The following is a 24,284-nucleotide window of genomic DNA, read 5'->3' as shown; positions in this document are numbered from 1 at the left end:
TAACTGATCACAAGACAAATAAAGTGACCAAAGGGGTCACATTCCGAGTGTAGAATATTACCACCAAAGGTATTTTTCATTGTAGTGACACCAGCAGAGCGTTCAGATCCATGAGAAAGCCAAATATCGTTGCCCCACTGTGACCTCCAGAAGTTGGCATCAGCCAAAATTGAGTGAGACTCTTGAAAAAAGCAAAAATCTGTTCGAAATTGTTTAGCAAATAAAAATAAGGCCTTGCGCTTCACACTGTTTCGCAAACCCCCTAGCATTAAGAGATAATATAGACAAAGACAAAACAACAAAGATTATATAAAAGTATAAATTGTAGTAGGATGAGTCAAAGACGTAGGAGCAGTGAACGTAAACGATAAGGAACCGAGATCTGCACCATTTAAGTAAATTTAAAGTGAAAATAGCTTATTCCATAACCTTTGAAATTCAACTCAACTGGAAATTATGTTCAAGACCAAACCAAGGGTTCTTGTAGTAAGAGAGACTAAAAACCCTCTTTAGTGTAATCAGGAACTATTCTGAGAAATAAAACAACAAATAATAATTTAAATAAAAGGGTACCTACTATTTTAAGTACATATGAAAACTGATCATAAAATAATTGAATAACAAAATGTTTTACATATAAAAGTTCCTAAGACCTTTTTTGGAAATAAGTATTAATAACTAAATAGAACAATAACCGTGTAAAGTCAGAGCAGACCTGTATGCCATTTAAAACAGTATCTTAGTTACTGTATACATAAAACATAAATTCAGCTTTCAATCTTCTTCGTAAGTTTGTAAACAAAATAGGACTTCTGGTCATACAAGAACAAACTAATGAATTGAAATACCTGAGTATTCCTGTAAAATAGTCACCTGGTGCTTGTTAGGTAAACCACATAAGGAAAATGAGAATACCATGGCTGAAACCATCAACCTGGAATATGGATTTCTGAACCGTTGATGAAGCCTCGTCCTCCGACGAAGTAAGCAGCCTTCTCCTCACTTCGTACTATCTTGATCGTTGGCCACAACTTGTTCCTTCTTTCTATGTCTTCCGGGCTGAGATGCTCGGCGAAACGCATACCATGGCTCTGAAGGAAGGCGTTCTTCCTAGCAGCTTTCCAGACAGCATCGCTGTAGAATCTGGTAGTGAATAGGATGATGATACCCCTGGGTCTTGAATCGTTTTGCTGTTGCTTCTTGCCGAGGCGATGTACAACGTCGATGGTATCACCAACTTTGTTCTTCTCTGCAGGCAAAACTTCTTGGCAGATGTGGATAGCCTCTCCTCGCACATCTTCATTCTCCACCTCTGGCAAGCCGTAGAGTCTCAGGTTCCATCTTCATTCTCCACCTCTGGCAAGCCGTAGAGTCTCAGGTTCCATCTTCATTCTCCACCTCTGGCACCTCCATCTTCATTCTCCACCTCTGGCAAGCCGTAGAGTCTCAGGTTCCATCTTCATTCTCCACCTCTGGCAAGCCGTAGAGTCTCAGGTTCCATCTTCATTCTCCACCTCTGGCAAGCCGTAGAGTCTCAGGTTCCATCTTCATTCTCCACCTCTGGCAAGCCGTAGAGTCTCAGGTTCCATCTTCATTCTCCACCTCTGGCAAGCCGTAGAGTCTCAGGTTCCATCTTCATTCTCCACCTCTGGCAAGCCGTAGAGTCTCAGGTTCCATCTTCATTCTCCACCTCTGGCAAGCCGTAGAGTCTCAGGTTCCATCTTCATTCTCCACCTCTAGCAAGCCGTAGAGTCTCAGGTTCCATCTTCATTCTCCACCTCTGGCAAGCCGTAGAGTCTCAGGTTCCATCTTCATTCTCCACCTCTGGCAAGCCGTAGAGTCTCAGGTTCCATCTTCATTCTCCACCTCTGGCAAGCCGTAGAGTCTCAGGTTCCATCTTCATTCTCCACCTCTAGCAAGCCGTAGAGTCTCAGGTTCCATCTTCATTCTCCACCTCTGGCAAGCCGTAGAGTCTCAGGTTCCATCTTCATTCTCCACCTCTGGCAAGCCGTAGAGTCTCAGGATCCATCTTCATTCTCCACCTCTGGCAAGCCGTAGAGTCTCAGGTTCCATCTTCATTCTCCACCTCTGGCAAGCCGTAGAGTCTCAGGTTCCATCTTCATTCTCCACCTCTGGCAAGCCGTAGAGTCTCAGGTTCCATCTTCATTCTCCACCTCTGGCAAGTCTCAGGATCCATCTTCATTCTCCACCTCTGGCAAGCCGTAGAGTCTCAGGTTCCATCTTCATTCTCCACCTCTGGCAAGCCGTAGAGTCTCAGGTTCCATCTTCATTCTCCACCTCTGGCAAGCCGTAGAGTCTCAGGTTCCATCTTCATTCTCCACCTCTAGCAAGCCGTCTCAGGTTCCATTTTCTTGTGTATGGTTCCAGATCAGTGAGACGTCATTCATTGTTATTCTTTTCCACCCTTTCCACATTTTTTTCAACTTTTGCCACTCTCGCACATCATTAATTTCACCACATGCAAACTCCACAGTCTTTTCAAGCCTTCGATAACCATGGTGTTCTCCATTTTCTCAATGGTCACACCTCCACGATGTCAGAGTTCATGTTGGGTTTTTTGGAGGGTGGAGGTTTGCTAACCGGTAAAGAGGGGAAATCCATCTTCAGCATTCGAAAGCATGATATTATCCATAGGCCAAGTGTAGTTATGGCAGTTGTCTATAAGCACGTTTCTCTCTTGTTGATTAGCAATAGAATGGCTAACTTTTTCCTTTTCATTTTTTTTGTCACCTTTGCTGGACATGCTGAAATAAATGATCAATTATCATTCCAGTCACAGGAAAGGTCTTATATCTTGAACAAATAAAAATAATAATGACTAAACTTTTTTATTTATTTTAATTTTCACAATCTTTCTGAAGTTTGGTGGAGCCAAAAAAGCGTCTTTCAAGCAGCCATTCTCCCCTGCCCCTCTTCTTACCAGAAAGATGTTTGTTTCTGTCGGCACGATGCGTGGAGAAACCCGCTGGCTGCACTCCGATAGATCTCTCAGTGAGCCATTCCGTGAAGCAAAGAACGTTCAGTCTCTGATGTCCCTCTGGAATGCTACCCTTGCTCGGATTTCATTAACCTTGTTGTCAAGAGACTGGACATTGGCGAGAAGAATGCTAGGGAGTGGTGCACGATTCTCCGGAGTCTGACCAGAAGACCGCCTCGTTTCCCTCTTTTACGGAGTCGTTTTTGGGTCGCCGGCTGGGATCCATTCTGTTGTCCTCTGAAAGGCAGAACACAGGATCCGCTTCGCGAAAATCATATTCTTGGTCGTACTGATGGTGAGTTGACGCTGATCTTATAGTCAGTTTTACAAGGGTATGTTTGGCAGCATGAGTGAAGGATGCTTTGTTGCGATATAGGAAGCAAATTCTAGATGTAATTTTGGATTGGAGATGCTTAATGTGAGTCTGGAGGGAGAGTTTACAGTCTAACCAGACACCTAGGTATTTGTAGTTGCCCACGTATTCTAAGTCAGAGCCGTCCAGAGTATTGATGCTGGACGGGAGAGCAGGTGTGGGCAGTGATCGGTTGAATAGCATGCATTTAGTTTAAGTTTTTAGCTACTTTGCAACTACTTAGCATGTTAGCTAACGCAAAGGTCTAAAACCCAAAGGTTGCGTGTTCGAATCTCAAAACCGACAACTTTAGCATTTTAGCTAATTAGCAACTTTGCAACTACTTACTACATTTGGGGTGGCAGGTAGCCTATTGGTTAGAATGTTGGGTCAGTAACCGAAAGGTTGCTAGATTGAATCCCCGAGCTGACAAGGTAAAAATCTGTCATTCTGCCTGAACAAGGAAGTAAACCCACTGTTCCTAGGACGTCATTGTAAATAAGAATTTGTTCTTAACTGATGTGCCTAGTTAAATAAAGGTTTAATAAAAAATAAAATGTTTTAACTACTTTGAAACTACTTAGCATGTTAGCTAACCCTTCCCCTAAACCGTTAACCTTAACCCCTAGCCTAGCTAACATTAGACACCTAGCTAACATTAGCCACAACAAATTGGAATTCGTAACATATCATACGCATTGCAAAGTCGTAACATATTGTGAGAATTCTAATTTGTAACAAGTTATACGAATTATAATTCGTAACATATCATAGAAATGGATGATGGACATCCACAAATTAATAAATACCATACTAAATGTAACGTATCATACTAATTGTGTGTCCCGGACTTTGTTTACTATGTTACGTCTACCCTTGAGTCCAGTTTGGAAATGGAGGTATCTGTTAGATAATAGTCAATTTGGTTCCACATACAATTATGGATAATTTTTATAACACAAGTCTCTGATGGTGAAGACCGGTCTACGATAACATTAGTGTTTGAAAAAATAAGTTAGTAGTAACGCCAATGTTAAATAAATATTATAAACTGTCTAATGCTGAGCACTGCACTGATTTATCATGGAGCTAAATTAAATTATTATTGAATGTGCGGATACCTCATGGAAGCAATAGTTGGTCTCTGGTTGCCATTTGTGTGGTTGTTGGTTTTGACACCACTGAGAGCCACTGAGTGATGTGGTTTTTGAGGTGACACCACTGTGATAAAAAATACATTTGTTTTAAGTCGGTTAGTGTCAGTTTGCTATGTTTTAGGACAGAGAGGTCTCAATATCTGTGCTTGCACATCATACATAGCTAGCTGTTTCTCTTTGGTCGGCAGCACAGGGCTATGGCCACTTTCTGTTCAATTTCTCAATAAAATTAAGACATTACTCTACCCGTATCGTTTTTGTGTTCCGTATTTTGTTGTCAACTTCTGAAGTTGTTTAAATTATTTACAAGCTAGCTAATGTAGTTGGAATATAATAACGTTGACATTCATGGAAAGAAAGTTATATTTAATAGGCCCTCTACAAGTGAAACATTGCGTCTCGCCAAGGGCGGAAGGCGGCGCAGCTCCCTGGATAGCGCTCTGGGATAGGCTGTTGCTGCGCTACCATGAAGAATGACAGCCGTCGAGACTTCCGGTTCTAGTCATAGGGCGATAACGATAGGAGCGCAGTTGCAGAATTTATAACAGGAGCCACAATGGCGGTTGTCGTCTCTTGAAAGGGCTGTGGATGTTATTAAATCCACTATCATCGCCCTAAAGATAGGCCTGGTTGATTCCCAGAGCCATTAAAAATAAACTGGAACATCTACTGCACATGAAAATACTATAATTTCTGATCAATATCAAATTAACAAGAGATAAAATTATATTAAAAGGGACCATGTAAACAGTACCAACCGGGTCAAGTTTTCATTTTGTTCGAGAAACAACATCGGCTGTTAATGACGGCTAACTGTTTGTTTATTGAACTACAAAACCGTAAATCTAAGGAACAATAACCCTAAACTAAGCTTGGCACCGGACAAGGGAAGCTAAAAGAAAAGGGACTTATTTTTTTCTTTCGTTTTTTACCAAACAGCATGCTAGCTACACAGAGCTAGCTAGCCAAATAGAAACGGAGAAGAGCGCACAATGCTCCGATTTATTGTTTGGGCCTTTTCAGCCAGTTTCTCTAACTAGCTAAACGCACAGGCCTTCATTTAATGGCTTTTTTGGCACTAGCAACCTTGATTTTTCTGCTTTGACAAACCATGCTGCCGAACGACTTGGATAATGCGTGAGGACTAAACCTGGGCAGACTATTTTCTATTTGTCGGCTTGCTTAGAACACTGGATCTCATTTTACCGGATTTCGGAGTGCTACTCTCCCCGTTAATGTATTATCTCGGCTACAGAGGCCCACGCTCGGGAGAGGTTCCGCCGCTGACGTGAGGAATGCCTGGGTCGGATAGACACCATGGGACCAAGAGGAAGCCGGAATCCAACAGTAGCATTGCCCTGCCACCCCAAACAACGAGTGGTAACAGCGGGCCACACCAGCCCCTGGTCCTGCCTCATACCTCTGCGGGCAACATGACGAGCAAGGACGGTAACCTTCAGTCAAAGTCGTCAGTGCCATCTTCTTCCAAGCGCAAACGGCATAAATCAGCCAAACATGGACGTGAGTCCGAGGTGGCTCAGGGCCCTGGTTTTTCTGCCCTCACCTCCACAGCGCCTCCTTCCGTTAGCGCCGTGAAGCCGCTGGTAGAATATGACGACATAAGTTCCGATTCGGATACTTTTTCGGACCCGCCTGCTGAAAGAGGGTCTGGGGATCGGTTAGAACCTGTCCCAGATTATAGTAAAGGGGATGGGGGCGGGGCTGTTGGTAGAGATGGTCGGGAACATAAGCACCGACACTCTCGCAAAAAGTCGAAGGATCCCAACAAAGTTAGAGACTCTGGGGAAGGGGGTCAGAGTACCAAGAAAAAAAGCAGCAAAGACCGTGAGAGAGGGAGCTCTGGGAAAGTCAAGGAGAAGGTGGCCTCCCTGTCCTCTGTAGCATCCCTGTCCTCCGGGTCACGACGTCAGGGTCAGCTGGAGGCTGACTTGGGGCCAAAGCGTGGAGAGTTGCCACCTTCCTCCCAGGCCCAAACTGCAGCCAGTGTGGGAAGCACCACATCCTCCTCCTCGTCATCTCGCAGTAAGGAGGGTGGCCGCTCCGGGAAGTCTCGCAAGGATAAGCCACAGAAGACAGAGGGGCGTGAGGGTCGGGGGGATGCAACCGCCAGCCAGAGCACATCTGCCTCTCAGAAGGTCCGGACGGAGAGGAGCCAACGCAAGTCCTCAAAGAGCCACAAGTCCAGCCCTAGGGGCAAGGGGCAGCCTTCCTCGAGCAGGGGGAGCCCTCGCCGGAAGGTAACAGCCCCTACACAGTCCCCCAGCCCCCCAAGGAGAGGGGGTAATGGAAGCCCCATGGTCGGTGGTTACAGCCAGGAGGTGGACAGCTACCACCACCAGAGACGTAGGCCGGCCCCACAGAGCCCCAGCCCCTACAGGGAGATGTCCAGGCGGAGCAGGCAGAGGTCGGACAGCCCCTACGCCAGCAGGCAGAGGTCTTCCAGCTATGAGCGAGACGACAGCCCCTACTCCAGGAGACGCTCCATCAGTCCCTATGGTAATCGCAGGTCCTCCAGCGCTAGCCCTGTGTCCCGGTGAGTATTATAGCCTGGCCCAGGCACCTTCCATTCAGCCTGCCTCATATTCACATTTATGCTAGTAGTGTGTAATATGTACCAAATCACACTCTATTCCCTTTATTCAGCACTACTTTTGACCAGGCCCCATGAGACTGGTCAAAAGTAGTGGACTACAACGGGAATATGGTGTCATTTGAGACACAAGCTAATACTAACATGTAGCTATGGACTACTACTAGCCACCCAATCTGTTGGTTATTCACTCACTGTATGCATGGCATGCACCTCCACACACATAGGCATATTCACCAGTGCTGTCTAACACACACGTTGATTCTCACAAATGCCCCAAGGTGCTTTTTAGAGGCCCAGTAAGGCCGCAAACATGATATTGAACTGGTGTTGTTCCTGTTGATGTTCTTATTGGTCATACTGGAACATGGCCAGGCCACTGGAGGAGACACCAGGTCCACTCTGACTGTTTCTACTGTTTGTTTTCTACCCCCTTTTGTTTGTGTGCTAAAGAAGTGCTTATACTGTGTGTTTGATAAAGTTGCAATATGTTACTTTTTGGGCGACCTGACCAAATTCACATAAACATGTGATTTATAGATCTGTCATTCTCATTGAAAGTAAGTTTAAGAAGCAGTAGATCTGTTCAATATGCACTATTTCTATGCTTCTTTTTAAGTTTGGTTTTTGCGTCTTACTTTCGGTTTAGTACACTAGCTTCAAACAGCTGAAAATACAATATTTTGGGTTATAGACAATATTTCACAGCGAGTTTAGTTGGTACAATGATGCATTGCTTGTTTTGTAACAAACTGAAATTAGGAGAACTATTATAATTTTTGCAAACAGGAAATGGTGGAGAGATTTCTGCATATTCTACCTTTTTAAAAAAAAAATCGTAAGTGGTTGAGACAGTGCGTTAGACAGCTGAGGATTGAGCCATTGGTAACAGACGGTACCTGTAGCTTCCTCTCCTGTGCTCCTAGCCTCAGGGTGTTGGAAAGGGAATGACTAGGCTAGGTTGCAATGTCCTGCACGGGCTACTTAAAACTATGGTCAGGGAAGAGACATTGATTCTATGTTCAGATGTGTCTGTGTGACATGCAGGGCTGTTTCTGCCAGGGAGTTGTTGCCTCTTGCCATGTGGTGTAGAGGGGGAAGGGAAACTTATGGAAGTCAGGAGAGGCATCACATTGGGCTCAGACAGGCAAGGCCTGTATGCTCCAGTCTAGGGAAACCCTATGAGGAGCTGTGGTCTTTGGAGCAGGAGAGGGCATGGGTTGGGGGATAGGCTACACTAGCCGGGCAGCGGGGTGATGTTAGCTCTCCAGGAACAGGGTTGGAGAGCCTTGGGCTGTTGACATTCAGCCATTTTGATTTTGTGTTGCATCAGTGAGTGGACCTTGAGCTTCTGTTGGTGGGACTTGGCATAGCTGTATGATAAAACTAGGCCCTCCATAGTGATTGTTAAAAGTTTCTCTGCTGTCAGTAGACTCTATTGAAAGATGCTGGTGAATTATTTTGGTGTAGTCTTTTTTATTTCATTTTCTGTTATTTAACATTTACATTTTACATTTAAGTCATTTAGCAGACGCTCTTATCCAGAGCCTTAACCTTTATTTAACTAGGCAAGTCAGTTAAGAACAAATTATTATTTACAATGACGGCCTACCCCAGCCAAACCCTAACCCGGACGACACTGGGCCAATTGTGCGCCGCCCTATGGGACTCCCAATCACGGCCGGTTGTGATACAGCCTGAAATCGAACCAGGGTCCGTAGTGACGCCACTAGCACTGAGATGCTGTGCCTTAGACTACTGTGCCACTCGGGTGCCATTTAAGCATGTAGCTAACTGTAGGCTATTTGTTTAGTCTAGCTAATTAACTTCAATGTCCCAGTTATTAACTTACAAAAATCACATTTTAGATTTAGTTTGTAGACTTTTATAAGTTTTCATGCTCAGGGACATATTCACTTGCTACTAGTTATTTTTTTCCCTAACCTTCAAAAAAATGATGGAATCGGAATGTTGTCTCTACAATTAAAGGGATACTTAATGATTTTCATCAGTGCCATCTTCTTCCAAGCGCCCTTTATGAGGCCGTCATTGTAAATAAGAATTTGTTCTTAACTGATTTGCCTAGTAAAATTTAAAAAATCATCTACTTCCCCAGAGTCAGATCAACTTGTGGATACCATTTTTATGTCTGCATGCAGTTTGAAGAATGTTGCCAACTAGTTAGCATTGTCTCGCAAAACTACCTCTTAACTTCTTTCATACTGGGCACAAAGCTAAAAATGGTATAGATGAGTTTATCTCACTCTGCCAAAATCCCGAAGTATAATGGTTATCAAAAGTATGTATGGTGATGAGGTGTTTTGAATTTATGTCCCTAAGCTATTTGGCCTAATGCCAGAGGAATGTTGAGGTTAACCCACAAGACAGTAGACTTCTGGGGGATGTTTGTACACACATTGCTTTAGTCTGAACTTAAAGTAGCCAAAGGTTGTCCCCGTGACTGACCTAATTGTATGTTTGTATGCTGACTAAGGGAATGGGAAGTATAACTTCTATGGAAGGAGACATAACTCCTATGTGTAAACGCAGAACTTCTATGGAAGGAGACATAACTCCTATGTGTAAACGCAGTCGGTGTGCTATCTTAGCAAATAGCGCTACCTCTCTGAACTTGCCTCTAACTGAGGTTGGACCAGGGTCCTGCCTCGCCAACACACGTGAGCGCCAGTTGACCACTTACGAACCAGTTGAGTGACAGAAAAGGATCCAATTCGATAGCACAATTGGTGAAATGTCAAGCTAGCTGTGGAGTGAGCTTGCCGCATGGCCTTATCTCATTATATAAACATAACACACGTTCCGTAGTTATCATCTGCAATGACGTGCCATTTGTTGTTTTTATTAACACCTTAATACACAAGTGCACAATGCCCCAGTAATGTCAAATGGCCCCCCTTCGAGTTCCTCTTTCTTGGTGCTCACTCCCAACTTAGAGAGAGATAGAACTTGCAGCCAACAAGGAATTCTTGTTTTCCTAACATCTTCCCTCCTCTCTCTCCAGGCGCTCAGTTCGCTCCCGGAGTCGTTCGCCGCCTTTCTCCTCTTCCCGTCGCTCCTCCTCTCGCTCTCGCAACAAGAAGCATTCGTCCTCTGCCGGGGGCGGCGGGTCTCACAGCAGCCGGCCCACCAGCCGCTCCCCACCCTCCTCCCGCCTGCCACTCAACTCCAGCCTGGGGGCGGAGCTTAGCCGGAGGAAGAAAGAGCGCCAGGCTGCGGTGGCTGCAGCTCGTCCCCCCTCCCCTCCACCTTCCTCACGCAAGACCAAAGGGTCCACCTCACGCCCCCCTAAAGCTGAGCCCGAGAGAGTACCTGAGAGAGACTCTGTCCAAGCCACGGACCTCCAGCCTCCACCCATTGCACCCCAGCCCCAGGATACTCTTGTTGGCGAAGAACACGGCTCTGCATCTCCACCCTCCATCTTCTCATCTCCTGCTCCCCCTCTGCCCCCCGGTCAGACGACCCCACTACCTCCACCTCCTCTGCCCTCCACCCCTGTTGCCCAACTTCAGCCACCTACACCCCAGGGCCAGACTGAGTCCAGCCTCGCACCCTCCACAGCCCTCTCCTCCTCCTCATTGTCGTCTCCCCAGTCCAAATCTCCTGCCCCCATGCCCACACGCAGCCCTGCCCGTTTGACACCCATCCACAAGACCTCCACTCTGCCCCCCCTGCCTTTACCACCCATGCTAGTGGGAGACTGCCAGGACAGGTAAGCCATGAAACGCGCACACACACACACACCTTCCTCTCCCCAGTCCTGTTGCTTGGCAAACGTGTAGTCATCAACAGAACAGTCATTAGGCCTTTACTATAGGCTCAGGTTTCACCCAACAGTCAGTCTCTCTGAAACACACACCTGCCTGCAGTACAGTACTGGAATTCTGAACAGATTAACTGAATGCTCTGTAGGCAATGCTTTAGCTGCCATTAGATCACAAGTATGTCAAGTAGTAAAAACAGGCCTACAGGGGACTTAAAAATGATCACTAACTCCTTGCAGCCTTGTCAAATTCAGTGCTTCCTCTACAATGGACTGCACTGGCCAAAATGGCTGCCAAAGTGAAACTGTATTTCATGGGCCCCACATCCCTTTGTCATGGTAGTTTGGGATACATTTGTGCTACAGACATATAAGGAAAAGAAAATCCAAACTCACTAGAGAAACGATGATGCGGTGGAGTCATGACATGCTTCCTTCTTTACCTTTGATCTCTCGCTCTCACTTCTCCTCTCTCCCTCCATCAGTCCGAAGAAGTCCACTCCTCCTCAGAGGTCTTCCAGGAAGGAGAAAGAGGTGCGGAATCGGCCGTCTCTGATCGACCTCCCGCTGCCCCCCACGCTGGCCGGAGGAGACCCCTCGCCCCCTCAGTCCCCCGTCTACAGAGCTCCACCTCCGCCCCAGTCCGCTCTCAAGAAGAGACCAAAGTGAGTCCCTATCTGCTCAACCGAACCCACCCTTCTTATCAATCCCCCTTAACCACCTATCTACACTCCTCTTTTCCACAGCCCTCCTCTCCCATCGCAGCCTATTTCCTTTCAACAAAAATAAAAAATAAGCATAAGATGGTACAAAGTTATCATCAAGGGCTTATTCCGCGAGGTAAAACATTTCCTAATAGCAAGTCTCCTCGGCTCTCCTGTCTAGGTTTTGCTGTCCACGCTATGGCGAACGCAAACAGACACAGAGCGACTGGGGCAAACGCTGCGTGGACAAGTTTGACATCATCGGCATTATCGGGGAGGGCACCTACGGCCAGGTGTACAAAGCCAAGGACAAAGACACCGGTGAGAGCCCGGTACCTGTGTTTCGTTGTTCTTGAGAGCGGCACAAATGATCACCACGCCTGCGGTATGTGTGTATGCTATGGGGTGTTGTGACTGATCTCGCCTCCCCGTGTCCCCTTTGCTCTAGCCTCTCTGTGTGTGTCTTTCAGAGGAGTTTGAAATTAAGCAGGAGACACATTTCCGTTGGGCGTCCGTGTACATTGGACAAATGTGTTTTATTTAGCACATTTATTAAACTTTTGATCAGGACAATCAACAGAGTTAGAACCATAAAGCAGACATTTTCATCCACCCCCTACAGTGGACAATGACGTAATCTGTAATGTTCATGATGTTCTACCTGCCCTCCAAGGTGAGCTGGTGGCTCTGAAGAAGGTGCGTCTAGACAATGAGAAGGAGGGCTTCCCCATCACGGCCATCCGAGAGATCAAGATCCTCCGCCAGCTCAACCACCGCAGCGTGGTCAACATGAAGGAGATCGTCACAGACAAACAGGACGCACTGGACTTCAAGAAGGACAAAGGTGTGTGGAAAAGGGGGACTGTGTGTGTGTGTGTGTGGGGGGGGGGGGGTTGTGCTTGGTGTATGTCTGTGCCTGTATGCGTGTGTATGCACATCCTCCTTACCCCTGCCTGTCCCGTCAGGTGCCTTCTACCTGGTGTTTGAGTACATGGATCATGACCTGATGGGTCTGCTGGAGTCGGGGCTGTGTCAGTTCTCCCAGGAACACGTGAGGAGCTTCATGAGACAGCTGATGGAGGGGCTGGACTACTGCCACAAGAAGAACTTCCTGCACAGAGACATCAAGTGCTCCAACATACTGCTCAACAACAGGTACTAGTGTAGCATGGTAATGTCACTGTACCAAAACGTCATGATACTTATGATACCAACATTTGAACATACCGTAGTACAGTTTCGTATGATACTACTGAATCTTTGGGCCCTACCGATCTAAAGAACCTGCTAGTGCCTGTTATAAAATGTTTATAAAGTCAGTTGAATTGAAGCATCAGCCACTGGTCTCTTGTTTGCACAGGTCCACTTCACTGTCATGCTCATATCACGAATGGCAGCTATAATCAGCCAGCCTCATCCCCTGCCAGCCCTCACTCACCTGCTTCTCTCAGCATCCCCTCCCAGCCCTCACTCACCTGCTTCTCTCAGCATCCCCTCCCAGCCCTCACTCACCTGCTTCTCTCAGCATCCCCTGCCAGCCCTCACTCACCTGCTTCTCTCAGCATCCCCTCCCAGCCCTCACTCACCTGCTTCTCTCAGCACCCCCTCCCAGCCCTCACTCACCTGCTTCTCTCAGCATCCCCTCCCAGCCCTCACTCACCTGCTTCTCTCAGCATCCCCTCTTCATGTACATCTATTCCTCCATTAGTTTTTAAAATATAATTTATCCGTGATGGCGAGTGGGGGTGCAGACCCTGATAAGTCTCCTGTTAGATGTGTACATTTTGTTACATTGGAGCAGCGCACAGTTCGAGCAATGTTGATACATTGTATAATTTCATCGCCTGTTATAACCAAGAACACAGGCCAGTCTGAGTGGACGTTGCATGTTCACTGTCACACAGCCCCTGAGTGTCAGAGGGGGGAAACGGAGCACCGCTTCACGACAGTCATGCTTGCAGCTTTACAGCAAAGAAAAGAGCTCGTCTCGAGCCTAAACTGCAGCAACAACAAAACATCTGAGCAATATTACCAGAGATACCTTTTTGTCTTACTAGCAGGATTCGTGCGCATTTTATATAATTTCACAAACCATGTCGCGGGCAGTTTTATACTAATCCCGAGGTTCTGACGTTGTTCAGTCATGCTACCTAGCTAGCTAACAACCTGGTAACTTGACAGGTAGGTTTAGACTCATTTGATTGGCACAGGAAGGAAGGACAAGGGTCTGCTACTCATGAGATGTGCTTCAAAGCTAGATTCATATATGCCTAATGTAAGCCTAAACTATATATAACATTTTTTTTCTCTAAATTCAAAATTCTGTTTGGTTCCTAACGTTTGAAAAGTTGGGAGCAGTGTGTGTGTTTGTGGGAGAGAGAGAGGTGTGTGTGAGAGGGAGACTGAGAGAGGTGTGTGTGAGAGGGAGACAGAGAGGTGTGTGTGAGAGGGAGACTGAGAGAGCGTGTGGGGGGGTGTGTGTCTTTGTGTGAGAGAGAGGTGTGTGTGAGAGGGAGACTGAGAGAGCGTGTGGGGGTGTGTGTCTTTGTGGGAGAGAGAGAGTGTGTGTGAGAGGAGACTGAGAGAGGTGTGTGTGAGAGGGGAGACTGAGAGAGCGTGTGGGGGGGGTGTGTCTTTGTGGGAGAGAGAGGTGTGTGTGAGGGAGACTGAGAGAGCGTGTGGGGGGTGTGTGTCTTTGTGGGAGAGAGAGGTGTGTGTGAGAGGAGAGACTGAGAGAGGTGTGTGTGAGAGGGAGACTGAGAGAGCGTGTGGGGGTGTGTGTCTTTGTGTGAGAGAGAGAGTGTGTGTGAGGAGACAGAGAGCGTGTGGGGGTGTGTCTTTGTGGGAGAGAGAGAGGTGTGAGAGGGAGAGAGAGGTGTGTGAGAGGGAGACTGAGAGAGCGTGTGGGGGGGTGTGTGTCTTTGTGGGAGAGAGAGTGTGTGAGAGAGAGATGTGTGTGAGAGGGAGACTGAGAGAGCGTGTGGGGGTGTGTGTCTTTGTGAGAGAGAGAGAGGTGTGTGTGAGGGAGACTGAGAGAGCGTGTGGGGGTGTGTGTCTTTGTGGGAGAGAGAGTGTGTGTGAGAGGGAGACTGAGAGAGTGTGGGGGGTGTGTGTCTTTGTGGGAGAGAGAGTGTGGGAGAGAGGTGTGGGAGAGGAGGTGTGTGTGAGAGGGAGAGAGAGGTGTGTGAGAGGGAGAGAGAGAGGTGTGTGTGTGAGAGGGAGACAGAGAGCGTGTGGGGGTGTGTGTCTTTGTGGGAGAGAGAGGTGTGTGAGAGGGAGACTGAGAGAGCGTGTGGGGGGGTGTGTGTCTTTGTGGGAGAGAGAGAGGTGTGGGAGAGAGAGAGGTGTGTGTGAGAGGGAGAGAGAGAGAGGTGTGTGAGAGGGAGAGAGAGAGAGTGTGTGTGTGAGAGGGAGACAGAGAGCGTGTGGGGGGGTGTGTGTCTTTGTTAACTGAAGAGAAAGGTGTCGTGCAGCGGTTTCCCCTTACTGCTCCAATTACATTTGCATTTGCTGGCTGGTCGCTGAGATGGTTCACTGCCCATTTTGAAATGATAGTTCTACAGTGCTATTTTTAAAGGTAGACTCAACGAGATGACGAGCAGCACCGCAGAGAGTGAGCTGAGCGTGATGCAAGACTTTTCCTGTCACACGGAGTATCTGTGATTCACGCTGCTACAACATCGTATGTACGGGACAAAAACAGCGGCCGAGTTCAGCCTCGCGCTTCAACGCTCTTAGTTGTCATGGAAATTGACCCACTACTGATGTTTACTTTGTGCATCTACGTCATCTCGCGGAGTCTACCTTTAATGTAAGCAGTTCCCCAAGGAGGGAAAAGCATAGCTTTGCCGTTCCCTGCTATAAACAATTGACACACTAACCTAGAATGTTATGGTAATAGCAACGGTAGTAGTTTGTGTGGTTTGAGTAGTGAGCACAGGGAGTTGTTTGAAATGATTGTTGTAGCTATAGTAGGATTGGGATTTCCCTTTTGATTGGTCCTGTTTTCAACGTGCAACGTTCTACCATGGGAATTCAAATGCCCTTTCCTCTGCCTCGCTGTTGTGATTGAATTATTCACTTCTGTAGTTAGGGTTGTGTAAGGTAACAGCTGTAGAATGTAATACGTTGTCTTGTTATGGAGTTTGATTCTCTGTCTCTAACTTCTTTATCTCTCTCCTTGTGCAGTGGTCAGATCAAACTGGCTGACTTTGGTTTGGCCCGCCTCTACAACTCGGAGGAAAGGTGAGACTTGGATTTCTTGCTTTGGAGCAACGATGACATCATCATAAAGTCAGAGGTCCTTCCTGCCCCTGGTTCAGTCCTTTTAAACTGTGACCCTCACACGGGCCTTTTCTCATTTGGGAAAAAGCCCGTCCTTCACCCTCTCCTATGTCCTCTCTCCTCTGTGACCCGGAAACCGATAAGTGGTCAAGGAAATGTCAATTTGTTTGTAGGCGACCGGAACAGTGTCCTTCCCTCCTTGATGGCCACCTTTCATGAGGATTGTCATGTGTATCCTACCAGAGTCCCTCACGGAAGAGTTTTGATATCTGCCACACCACACCTTTGAATCCGCTTTTGTTTTGTTGGAGGAGAAAAGCATGCACACAAACAATATGCTGCTTATCGTTTTATCTATATCTATTTTTATCACGTTACTCATTTGGGATCCACCCCTGTAAACCTAATTTGCCTGATGATCCGCGAGTGGAGGAGTCTCATTTCATACAAGCACATTTACATCCACGTTCCCTCGCCTCGATTACCTTTTTCAAAAGAAGGCAAGAGAGGATGTGGGAGTTGAGCAAATCCAATTGAGAAAAGGCCTCTGTTGCCATTGTGGTCTGAATGAAAACATCTATCTATTCCAGTGATTCCCCACTAGGTGGTGCTGTGTCCTGTATAAAGAGGTTCTGCCTCCATCAGCCCATTGTTGAGAGATTAATTATGGGTGTTTGGGCACTGGAGATCATAGTAAAGGTACTGTATCTTTGTGTTATATCTGAATGTCCCCTTCCCTGCTCCCTCCAGTCGACCCTACACTAATAAAGTAATCACGCTATGGTACCGCCCCCCTGAGCTCCTCCTGGGAGAGGAGAGGTACTCTCCAGCCATCGACGTCTGGAGCTGCGGGTTAGTACACACTCACCTTGCCCACACACAGATTCTGTACATGCCCAAGAACACTCATTCCCTGTGCAGGTTTATTGGCGCACAAACATTTCATTCACACATATATTCTCCAATCGAACAAGCTCTACGTAGGAGAACAGATTGTACTTACCTTATTTTTCCACATGGTGTCACCATAAAACTGCTATATCATTTTGACTGACGTAGTCAGAGTTCTAAACCTGATGATTGGCAGATAATTATCACTCTTAACAAATCCTAACTCAAGATTTGTGAATGCTTTTTAAATGTTTATATATGTGTGAGTGGCCAACATTGTCCATTGACTGTTTGTGCACAGGTGTATTCTGGGAGAACTGTTCACCAAGAAGCCCATCTTCCAGGCCAATCAGGAGCTGCTGCAGTTAGAGTTGATCAGGTATGCTGCTATTGCCCCCTGCTGCCTGGAAGACTGCATCTCCACATTACAATCCTGTCTGACATGGCAACCTATTTCTTATATAGCAGCCATACTCAACAAGCAGACTGCAGTCCAGACCCAGAATGGGGTCAATACGGACCACGGGTCCTGACTTTCTTGTTTTTGGAACTAGGGCTTTCAACTTACTGCGTTTGAGTGCAATTTCTACATTTGGAAGTGCATGGGCAGGTTCCCTCTTATGTCATTCACTGACAGATCTTAAAGAGCTGTTTTTAACTTGTCAGAAATGTCCAGTTGATGTCCACTAGATAGGTAGGTTTACCAGCTACCTAAATCTTGTAGTTATCATGGCCAAATGATGTGCCCAGGGGTCTCGACCCACATTGGTCCCCCATTTTAGATTTTGTTGAGTCACTCGGGTATCATTTGAACAAAACAGAAAAGGCGAAATGTGTAGACTTGCAGGCAATTAGCTTATTAAAAGTATGTTCTCTCATACAAGAGGGGAGTGAATCATTTTGGGTCGTATGGGTTGCGAGGTTGGGGGTTGTTACTACGGTGATAAATGACTTCCCATCCGGACCTTTGCCGCCTTGGATATTTGTGTGACTGGACCTTCTCAAATAGGAGTTCAATACCCCTGCTATATATTGCACTACTTTTGACCAGAGCTCTAAGGGCCTTGGTCAAAAGCATTGCACTATATAGGGAATGGGGTGCCATCTGGGATAGGGCCCATGTTTACCACAGCTCTAACTCTCTCCCTCTCTGTCTCAGTCGTCTGTGTGGGAGCCCGTGTCCCGCTGCCTGGCCTGACGTCATCAAGCTGCCCTACTTCAACACCATGAAGCCCAAGAAACAGTACCGCCGACGGCTACGCGAGGAGTTTGCCTTGTACGCAACATGACATACATACACACCATGGGATTTTCTTGTCCTTTCATCAATCTGATTGTTGTTGCAGTACATCAGTTGTCGATGCTATTTGTTTGACTCGCACTCTCAAATTTGTCTCTCTCTGTCAGTCTGCCTGCTCAGGCCCTGGACCTGCTGGACCGCATGCTGACCCTTGACCCTGCGCGGCGCTGCACGGCCGAACAGGCCCTCAATAGTGACTTCCTGTGTAACGTGGAGCCCAGCAAGATGTCCCCGCCCAAGTGAGGACCTTGTCTTTGCACTTTCCTTTCCTGGGCCCATTACATCTAGAGAACAACCTCAAACTATCCACCACCATACTCCCAACAACCCTATTGCTTTCTTTCTGTCACACCAACACCCCTCTCGATTTCTTTCCCATACACCTAACTTTGTCTCTCTTTCTGTTTCTCTCCCTCATGCTTTCATCACCCCCTTTTTTGCTCCTGTATCTCTCTGTCTCTCTCTCTCTCTCTCTCCAGTCTCCCTCACTGGCAGGACTGCCACGAGCTGTGGAGTAAGAAACGGCGGCGCCAGCGTCAGAGCGGGCAGCCCGAGGATGTGCCTGTGCCCAAAGTGCCCCGTAAGGACCCCTCAGGGGCTTCCAGTGGAGAGAACAGCCGGCCCCAAGCCAGCCCAGCTGGAGCCCCGCCCCCTCCGCCCGGAAGACCACCCTCCTCAGCCATCTCAGCCAATGAGCTAGCAGGTCAGGCCGACACAGTAGTCACAGTTCGCTACTATAGAGGAACATACCCTTATCGAAATGTCTCCTTGGTTAGATAGTGTCTGCACAGGCAGATGAGGGTTGTTGTAAGTCTATAATGTGAACACATGTTGTCTCCATACACTCTCAGCCGGCTGCTGTCTACAGTATGTGTGACCATTGTCTCTCTCCCATCAGGTCTGGGTGCTGCGGCGGAGCAGCTGAACCAGACAGAGCTGGCTGTACTGTTGAACCTGCTGCAGAGACAGACAGACCTCAGCCTGCCTCAGATGGCCCAGCTCCTCAACGTCTCCTCTAACCCAGAGAGCCAGCAGCAGCTAGAGACCCTTAGCCAGTCCCTGTCTGCCCTGACCGAGGCCTCCCACCACCGGGGGGCCTCAGAGGACCAGGGTCCGGCTAGGTCCCAGCCCCCTGAACCTCCCCCAGAGCCTCAGGAGCCCTCCCCGCACCACAGCGAGCCGCCCCTCAGCCAGGACGACCAGACCAACCTCCTGGCCCTCCTATTGGGCCAGCTCATTAAGCCGCAGGCCGGGGGGGCTGAGCAAGGCGACGAGAGCAATGGCGTCCAATCAGAGGAGGCTGTGACTCGCGGTTCGTCTGCCTCCACTGCTGATCGCAAGGGCAAGTCTGGGTTCAGTCTCTAGGGAGAGGGGCAGAGAGCACTGGGTCAGGGGGATCTCACAGGGGACTGGTGGACGAGGGGGAGGAGACTGGGCGGAGGGAGACGCCCCGTCATAGCTTCCCTGTCATGGTGCGGATCTTGTCATCAATTATTTTTCTGCTTACCATAAAGCAGTTGTAAATTCCTTTATAAACGAGCTGATGAGATTAAAGATCTTAACTAAATGGCAAATCGGAAGAAAGATTCCACGGTTACTTTAAATATATTTTGAGGAAGATGAGTTTTATGTTGTCTAGACCCACCTCTTCTCAACAACAGTTACACACCCCTACCCACCTTTTGTCTGTCTCACCTGTCTCCCACTTCAAAGGCTACTTTCACCCACTCAGTCACACATAGGTGGAAACATACCATACATGAAGTTGGCAAGTTCTCAAGATGTCTGACCAGGGAGTGGCTTCGGACGGCCCAGGTCACATGGACTGGGCTTTGGGCACAAGGACTTTTGTCATTGGTGTGAATGTAAACTAAGAGAAGGTTTGTAGTTTTACAGCGTTAGAAAGACAATGGTTCACACTGCACTCTTCCCTTTCACTCCTGCCTCTGTCACCCTGTTTTCTTTTCCCATTCCCTCTTTCTCTCTCATTTCTCCATTTGTTAAAGCAGGTTTCTTGGATTGTTCTTCCTTCCATAAAAATATATTGATTTAAAACCAGTCTGTAATGTCAACATTTTTATGAAGAAAGTCTAATAAATTATCAAGCAAAAATAAATGTTTTGAACCTTAGACTTCACCTGCATGTCTTTCATTTAACTTTTATTTAAATCGCACATTTTACATTTTATTTTTGTATGTTGTCTTTTACATTAGACCTTGGAAATCATCCAACGCTAGTAAAGCGTTCTCTGTAGACTGTATCCGTAGTCACCCTACTGTTGTCACTTAAAGCAACAACCCTGTTGCCTAGGAAACAACTGTAGCAGCAGTGTTGCCTGGTAGCCATGACAGCAGACTGAGAAGGCATCTCGCTCTGTCTCAGCTTTATGCACCCCCCCCCAAACTTCAGGTTTGACCCCTCCCTATCCATAATAACCCATGCTCGTATTGTTGTTGAAATATAACTTGAGTGTCTGTCAGGGTTGAACAAACTCTAAGGTGAGAATCCCCCTCTACTATGTAAAGCGCTTTGGGTGTCTCGAAAAGCGCTATATACGTCCGATCGATTATTATTGTTATGAACACCCCCCCCATGTCCTGCGTCTTTCTTTTGTTGTTCACATACGTGTGTGTGAATAAATGTTATGTTGATTATTTAGGCCGCCATGAGGTCTTTTGATATTCCATCGTCTCTCAACATTACAACTTGTCTGTCAACATTCAAAAATGTTACTTACTTAAGGATTTTATAACATACCAGTCACCAGGAACCAAGATGGGAGAAATAACGTAGGTGGCACACCTCCAGACTAATTTAGAGAATGAACATTTGTCATAATCACAATTGTGGTATTTAGTAGCAGTATCAACCCATGACAACTACACGTATTACACATCCAATTAAAACAGTAGCCTATTGAAAATATTTGTTCAACTGAAACTACTTTGTTGAGTGGATGGTGAGCATCCCGGTAGGAATGGTACATGATCTCCCTCTGCTGGCCAAGGTGGGAAATACGTTGTCTAGACCCCACTCACAAACACTTACCTGGTTCTCTGGGATGTTTCACTAAAGGGAATTGAATAAAAATGTGTGTAGTGTAGATGGCACAAATGTCCAGGTGAAATCTCACTGTAACTGAGTGCTTTGTGTTTCTTGTAAATATCTGATTGACTGTCTTTTCTCTGACTTCCCTCAGACTGTGCAGTCACCAAGCGGAAGCAGCAGATCGGAACAAATCAGGTCCCTCCATCCTCTGAGCGACGTCCCCCCTCTCCGCCTGGCCCTCCACCCTCAGCCCTCCTCCCCCTGGCCAGCAGCAGCCCAGCTCTGAACCCCAGCCCGGGCCCGGTCAGGACATCAGTCCAGCGGTGGCAGCCGCCCTGCTGCAGCTCATTTCCCAGAAGGACCCAGAGGCTGGGGCCCCCCAGCGCAGCAGGGACCACTCCCCTGCCGTGGGCACCCCTGTCCGGGGACAGCCACCCCCTGCCTGGACGACTGACTCCCCTAAACCATCTCCTGCCAGAGAGCCTCCTACTAGCATGGAATCTGCTGCCTCTGCTATCCCAGCACAGTTCCCCAAGGACCAGGACCTCCGCTTTGCCCACAGGACCGCTCGCTGATCCTGGGTGGGCCTGTTTAGAGACCTGGGGTACAGTGGGCCGACCTACAGGGACATGAGCCAGGGACACCTACAGTACTGATAATGATGATACTATAGACCAGTCTCTAGGTGGGAACAGAAGAGCAGCTCACCTGAGCAGGTTGTGTAAATTGGAAGATGTAGATGGCTGCGAGATTGTTAGTCTGGAGGAAAGAGCAGGTTGTTGGGTCAGGATGTTATTGTGAAGATGGACGGTGTTTGTTTGGCTAAAGGACAAACTTAGCCCCACTCTAGACAGACAGTCTGGGGTTGGGCCGTGGTGAGGTGCTAGACCTGGAGGTGGGACATTTAACATTTACATTTAAGTCATTTAGCAGACGCTCTTATCCAGAGCGACTTACAAATTGGTGCATTCTTCAATCACTAACACTGCCCCTCCTGGACCTCATGACTTGTTGAAGAAGTTGGATCCTAACGAGTTCCACACATGGAATGTGATCAGCTGTGATTTCCTTTTGTTTAATTTGCAACTCAAATGATTGTTATGTCTACTGCAGTGCCCTCTAACGATGAGGCTATCAGTGGGTTTTGGAGTCTGGTGTCCTCACTCCTCTTCATCTGCAGTTGAATGGGTGGGGGTTGGTGTCTGCTATGTATGACACCGGTGGAACAAAGAACAAGTCTGAAATGTAGAGGTGGTTAACTGGGACTGAGAGTTGGTTAACTACTCAGTCTCATCTCGCTAGCTGGCTCCTGACTTTCGACCTTGTGCCTCCTTTGTGACCTTAGCAACCCCTGAATGATCTTTGCCCGCAGGGAAGTGTTGGGTTGTTTCTCATGTTCTGGAAGGCACATTAACAAGAGAAGGCATGGCTCAAAATTCATTAGCATACCTTGTGTGTCCTTGGCCAAAGAAAGGTACTGTAAAATAAGGTATTCGGATCTCAGTCCTATCTCCCCTTCTTGTCTCTCTCGCTCAATCCATGTATGTCAGCCTCAGTTAGCTTTCCCATGTAGAAATGAACGTGTTCATTCTCGAACGTTCTCTCTCTAGTAAACAGGTACATGTGCCTCTAACCCTAGTACTCCCTCTGCTACACACTGACAGAAAACACAAACTCTGATACTGTGTCATTAACTGCTCTACTATACTCACTAGTCTTTCATTGACCCTCTGGTCACAGCTAGCAAGCCGGTCGCCCAACCCCGTAGCAACTGGACACCTATAGACCTACACACACACACACACACCTCTCCAAAGCTTTCCCTGACGATCTCTGATAGCCTTGTTATCTTTTGCCTCCCTGCCTAACTCTGTGCAGCAAATATGTTTTTGTGTGATTATTTTCTACTTTAAAGACAAAGTTACATGTTAAAAAGATGGTCCATGGTTTTGTTTGTTTTGTTTTGGGAAGGGAGAAATTGAGAAGAGATCTGACTTTGGGTTTCATGTGACCATGTGACTGTAAGAGATGATATTTTGTAATATGTGTTTTCTCGGTTCAATTTATTAAAGGAAATCATGCGACCAGAAAGTTTTAAAAAGTTATTTGCTTTATTCTCTTGTCATGTACACCAAACATCAGCTCTGACAAATTGAAAACTCTAGTCATTGGCGACTCCATTACCCGCAGTATTAGACTCAAAACGAATCATCCAGCGATCATACACTGTTTACCAGGGGGCGGGGCTACCGACGTTAAGGCTAATCAGAAGATGGGGCTGGCTAAAGCTAAAACTGGCGAGGGTAGAGATATTGTTAACCACGTTGGCACCAACGATGTTAGGATGAAACAGTCAGAGGTCACCAAGCGCAACATAGCTTCAGCGTGTAAATCAGCTAGAAAGATGTCGGCATCGAGTAATTGTCTCTGGCCCCCTCCTAGTTAGGGGGAGTGATGAGCTCTACAGCAGAGTCTCACAACTCAATCGCTGGTTGAAAACTGTTTTCTGCCCCTCCCAAAATACAGAATTTGTAGATAATTGGCCCTCTTTCTGGGACTCACCCACAAACAGGACCAAGCCTGGCCTGTTGAGTGACGGACTCCATCCTAGCTGGAGGGGTGCTCTCATCTTATCTACCAACATAGATGGCTCTTAACTCCTCTAGCCCCACAATGAAATAGGGTGCCTGCCAGCTTAGTGGAGTCTGCCACTAGCACAGTCAGTGTAGTCAGCTCAGCTATCCCCATTGAGTCTGTGTCTGTGCTTCGACCTAGATTGGGTAAAACTAAACATGGGGGGGGGTTCGCTTTAGCAATCTCACTAGAATAAAGACCTCCATTCCTGCCATTATTGAAAGAGATTGTGATATTTCACATCTCAAAATAGGGCTACTTAATGTTAGATCCCTCACTTCAAGGCAATGAACTAATCACTGATCATAATCTTGATGTGATTGGCCTGACTGAAACATGGCTTAAGCCTGATGAATTTACTGTGTTAAATGAGGCCTCACCTCCTGGTTATACTAGTGACCATATCCCCCGTGCATTCTGCAAAGGTGGAGGTGTTGCTAACATTTACGATAGCAAATTTCAATTTACAAAAAAAAACACTTTCGTCTTTTGAGCTTCTAGTCATTTACATTTACATTTACAT

General features: G+C 47.1%; 1 protein-coding gene and 1 non-coding gene across 2 annotated transcripts; both read left to right on the top strand.

The window, feature by feature from the left end:
• Nucleotides 1–5,030: 5,030 nt before the first annotated feature.
• Nucleotides 5,031–23,218, top strand: LOC115110252 (cyclin-dependent kinase 12-like). Its single transcript, XM_029635750.2, is given in 15 exon segments — nt 5,031–7,061; nt 10,141–10,848; nt 11,385–11,564; nt 11,785–11,924; nt 12,277–12,447; nt 12,569–12,758; nt 15,792–15,848; nt 16,638–16,739; nt 17,080–17,157; nt 17,938–18,054; nt 18,186–18,317; nt 18,558–18,781; nt 18,977–19,420; nt 21,279–21,379; nt 21,382–23,218. Coding segments are annotated over 15 exon segments (4,224 nt in total). The 5' UTR covers nt 5,031–5,802; the 3' UTR covers nt 21,703–23,218.
• Nucleotides 11,135–11,271, top strand: LOC115110942 (small nucleolar RNA SNORA5). Its single transcript, XR_003860702.1, has one exon. It is a non-coding gene; the product is annotated as a small nucleolar RNA SNORA5 (small nucleolar RNA).
• Nucleotides 23,219–24,284: the final 1,066 nt, after the last annotated feature.

This window comes from Oncorhynchus nerka, linkage group LG26, assembly GCF_034236695.1.
Source record: "Oncorhynchus nerka isolate Pitt River linkage group LG26, Oner_Uvic_2.0, whole genome shotgun sequence".
Lineage (NCBI taxonomy): Eukaryota > Metazoa > Chordata > Actinopteri > Salmoniformes > Salmonidae > Oncorhynchus > Oncorhynchus nerka.
The sequence above is the reverse complement of the archived record's forward strand: the minus strand, read 5'-3'. Positions and strand labels throughout refer to the sequence as shown.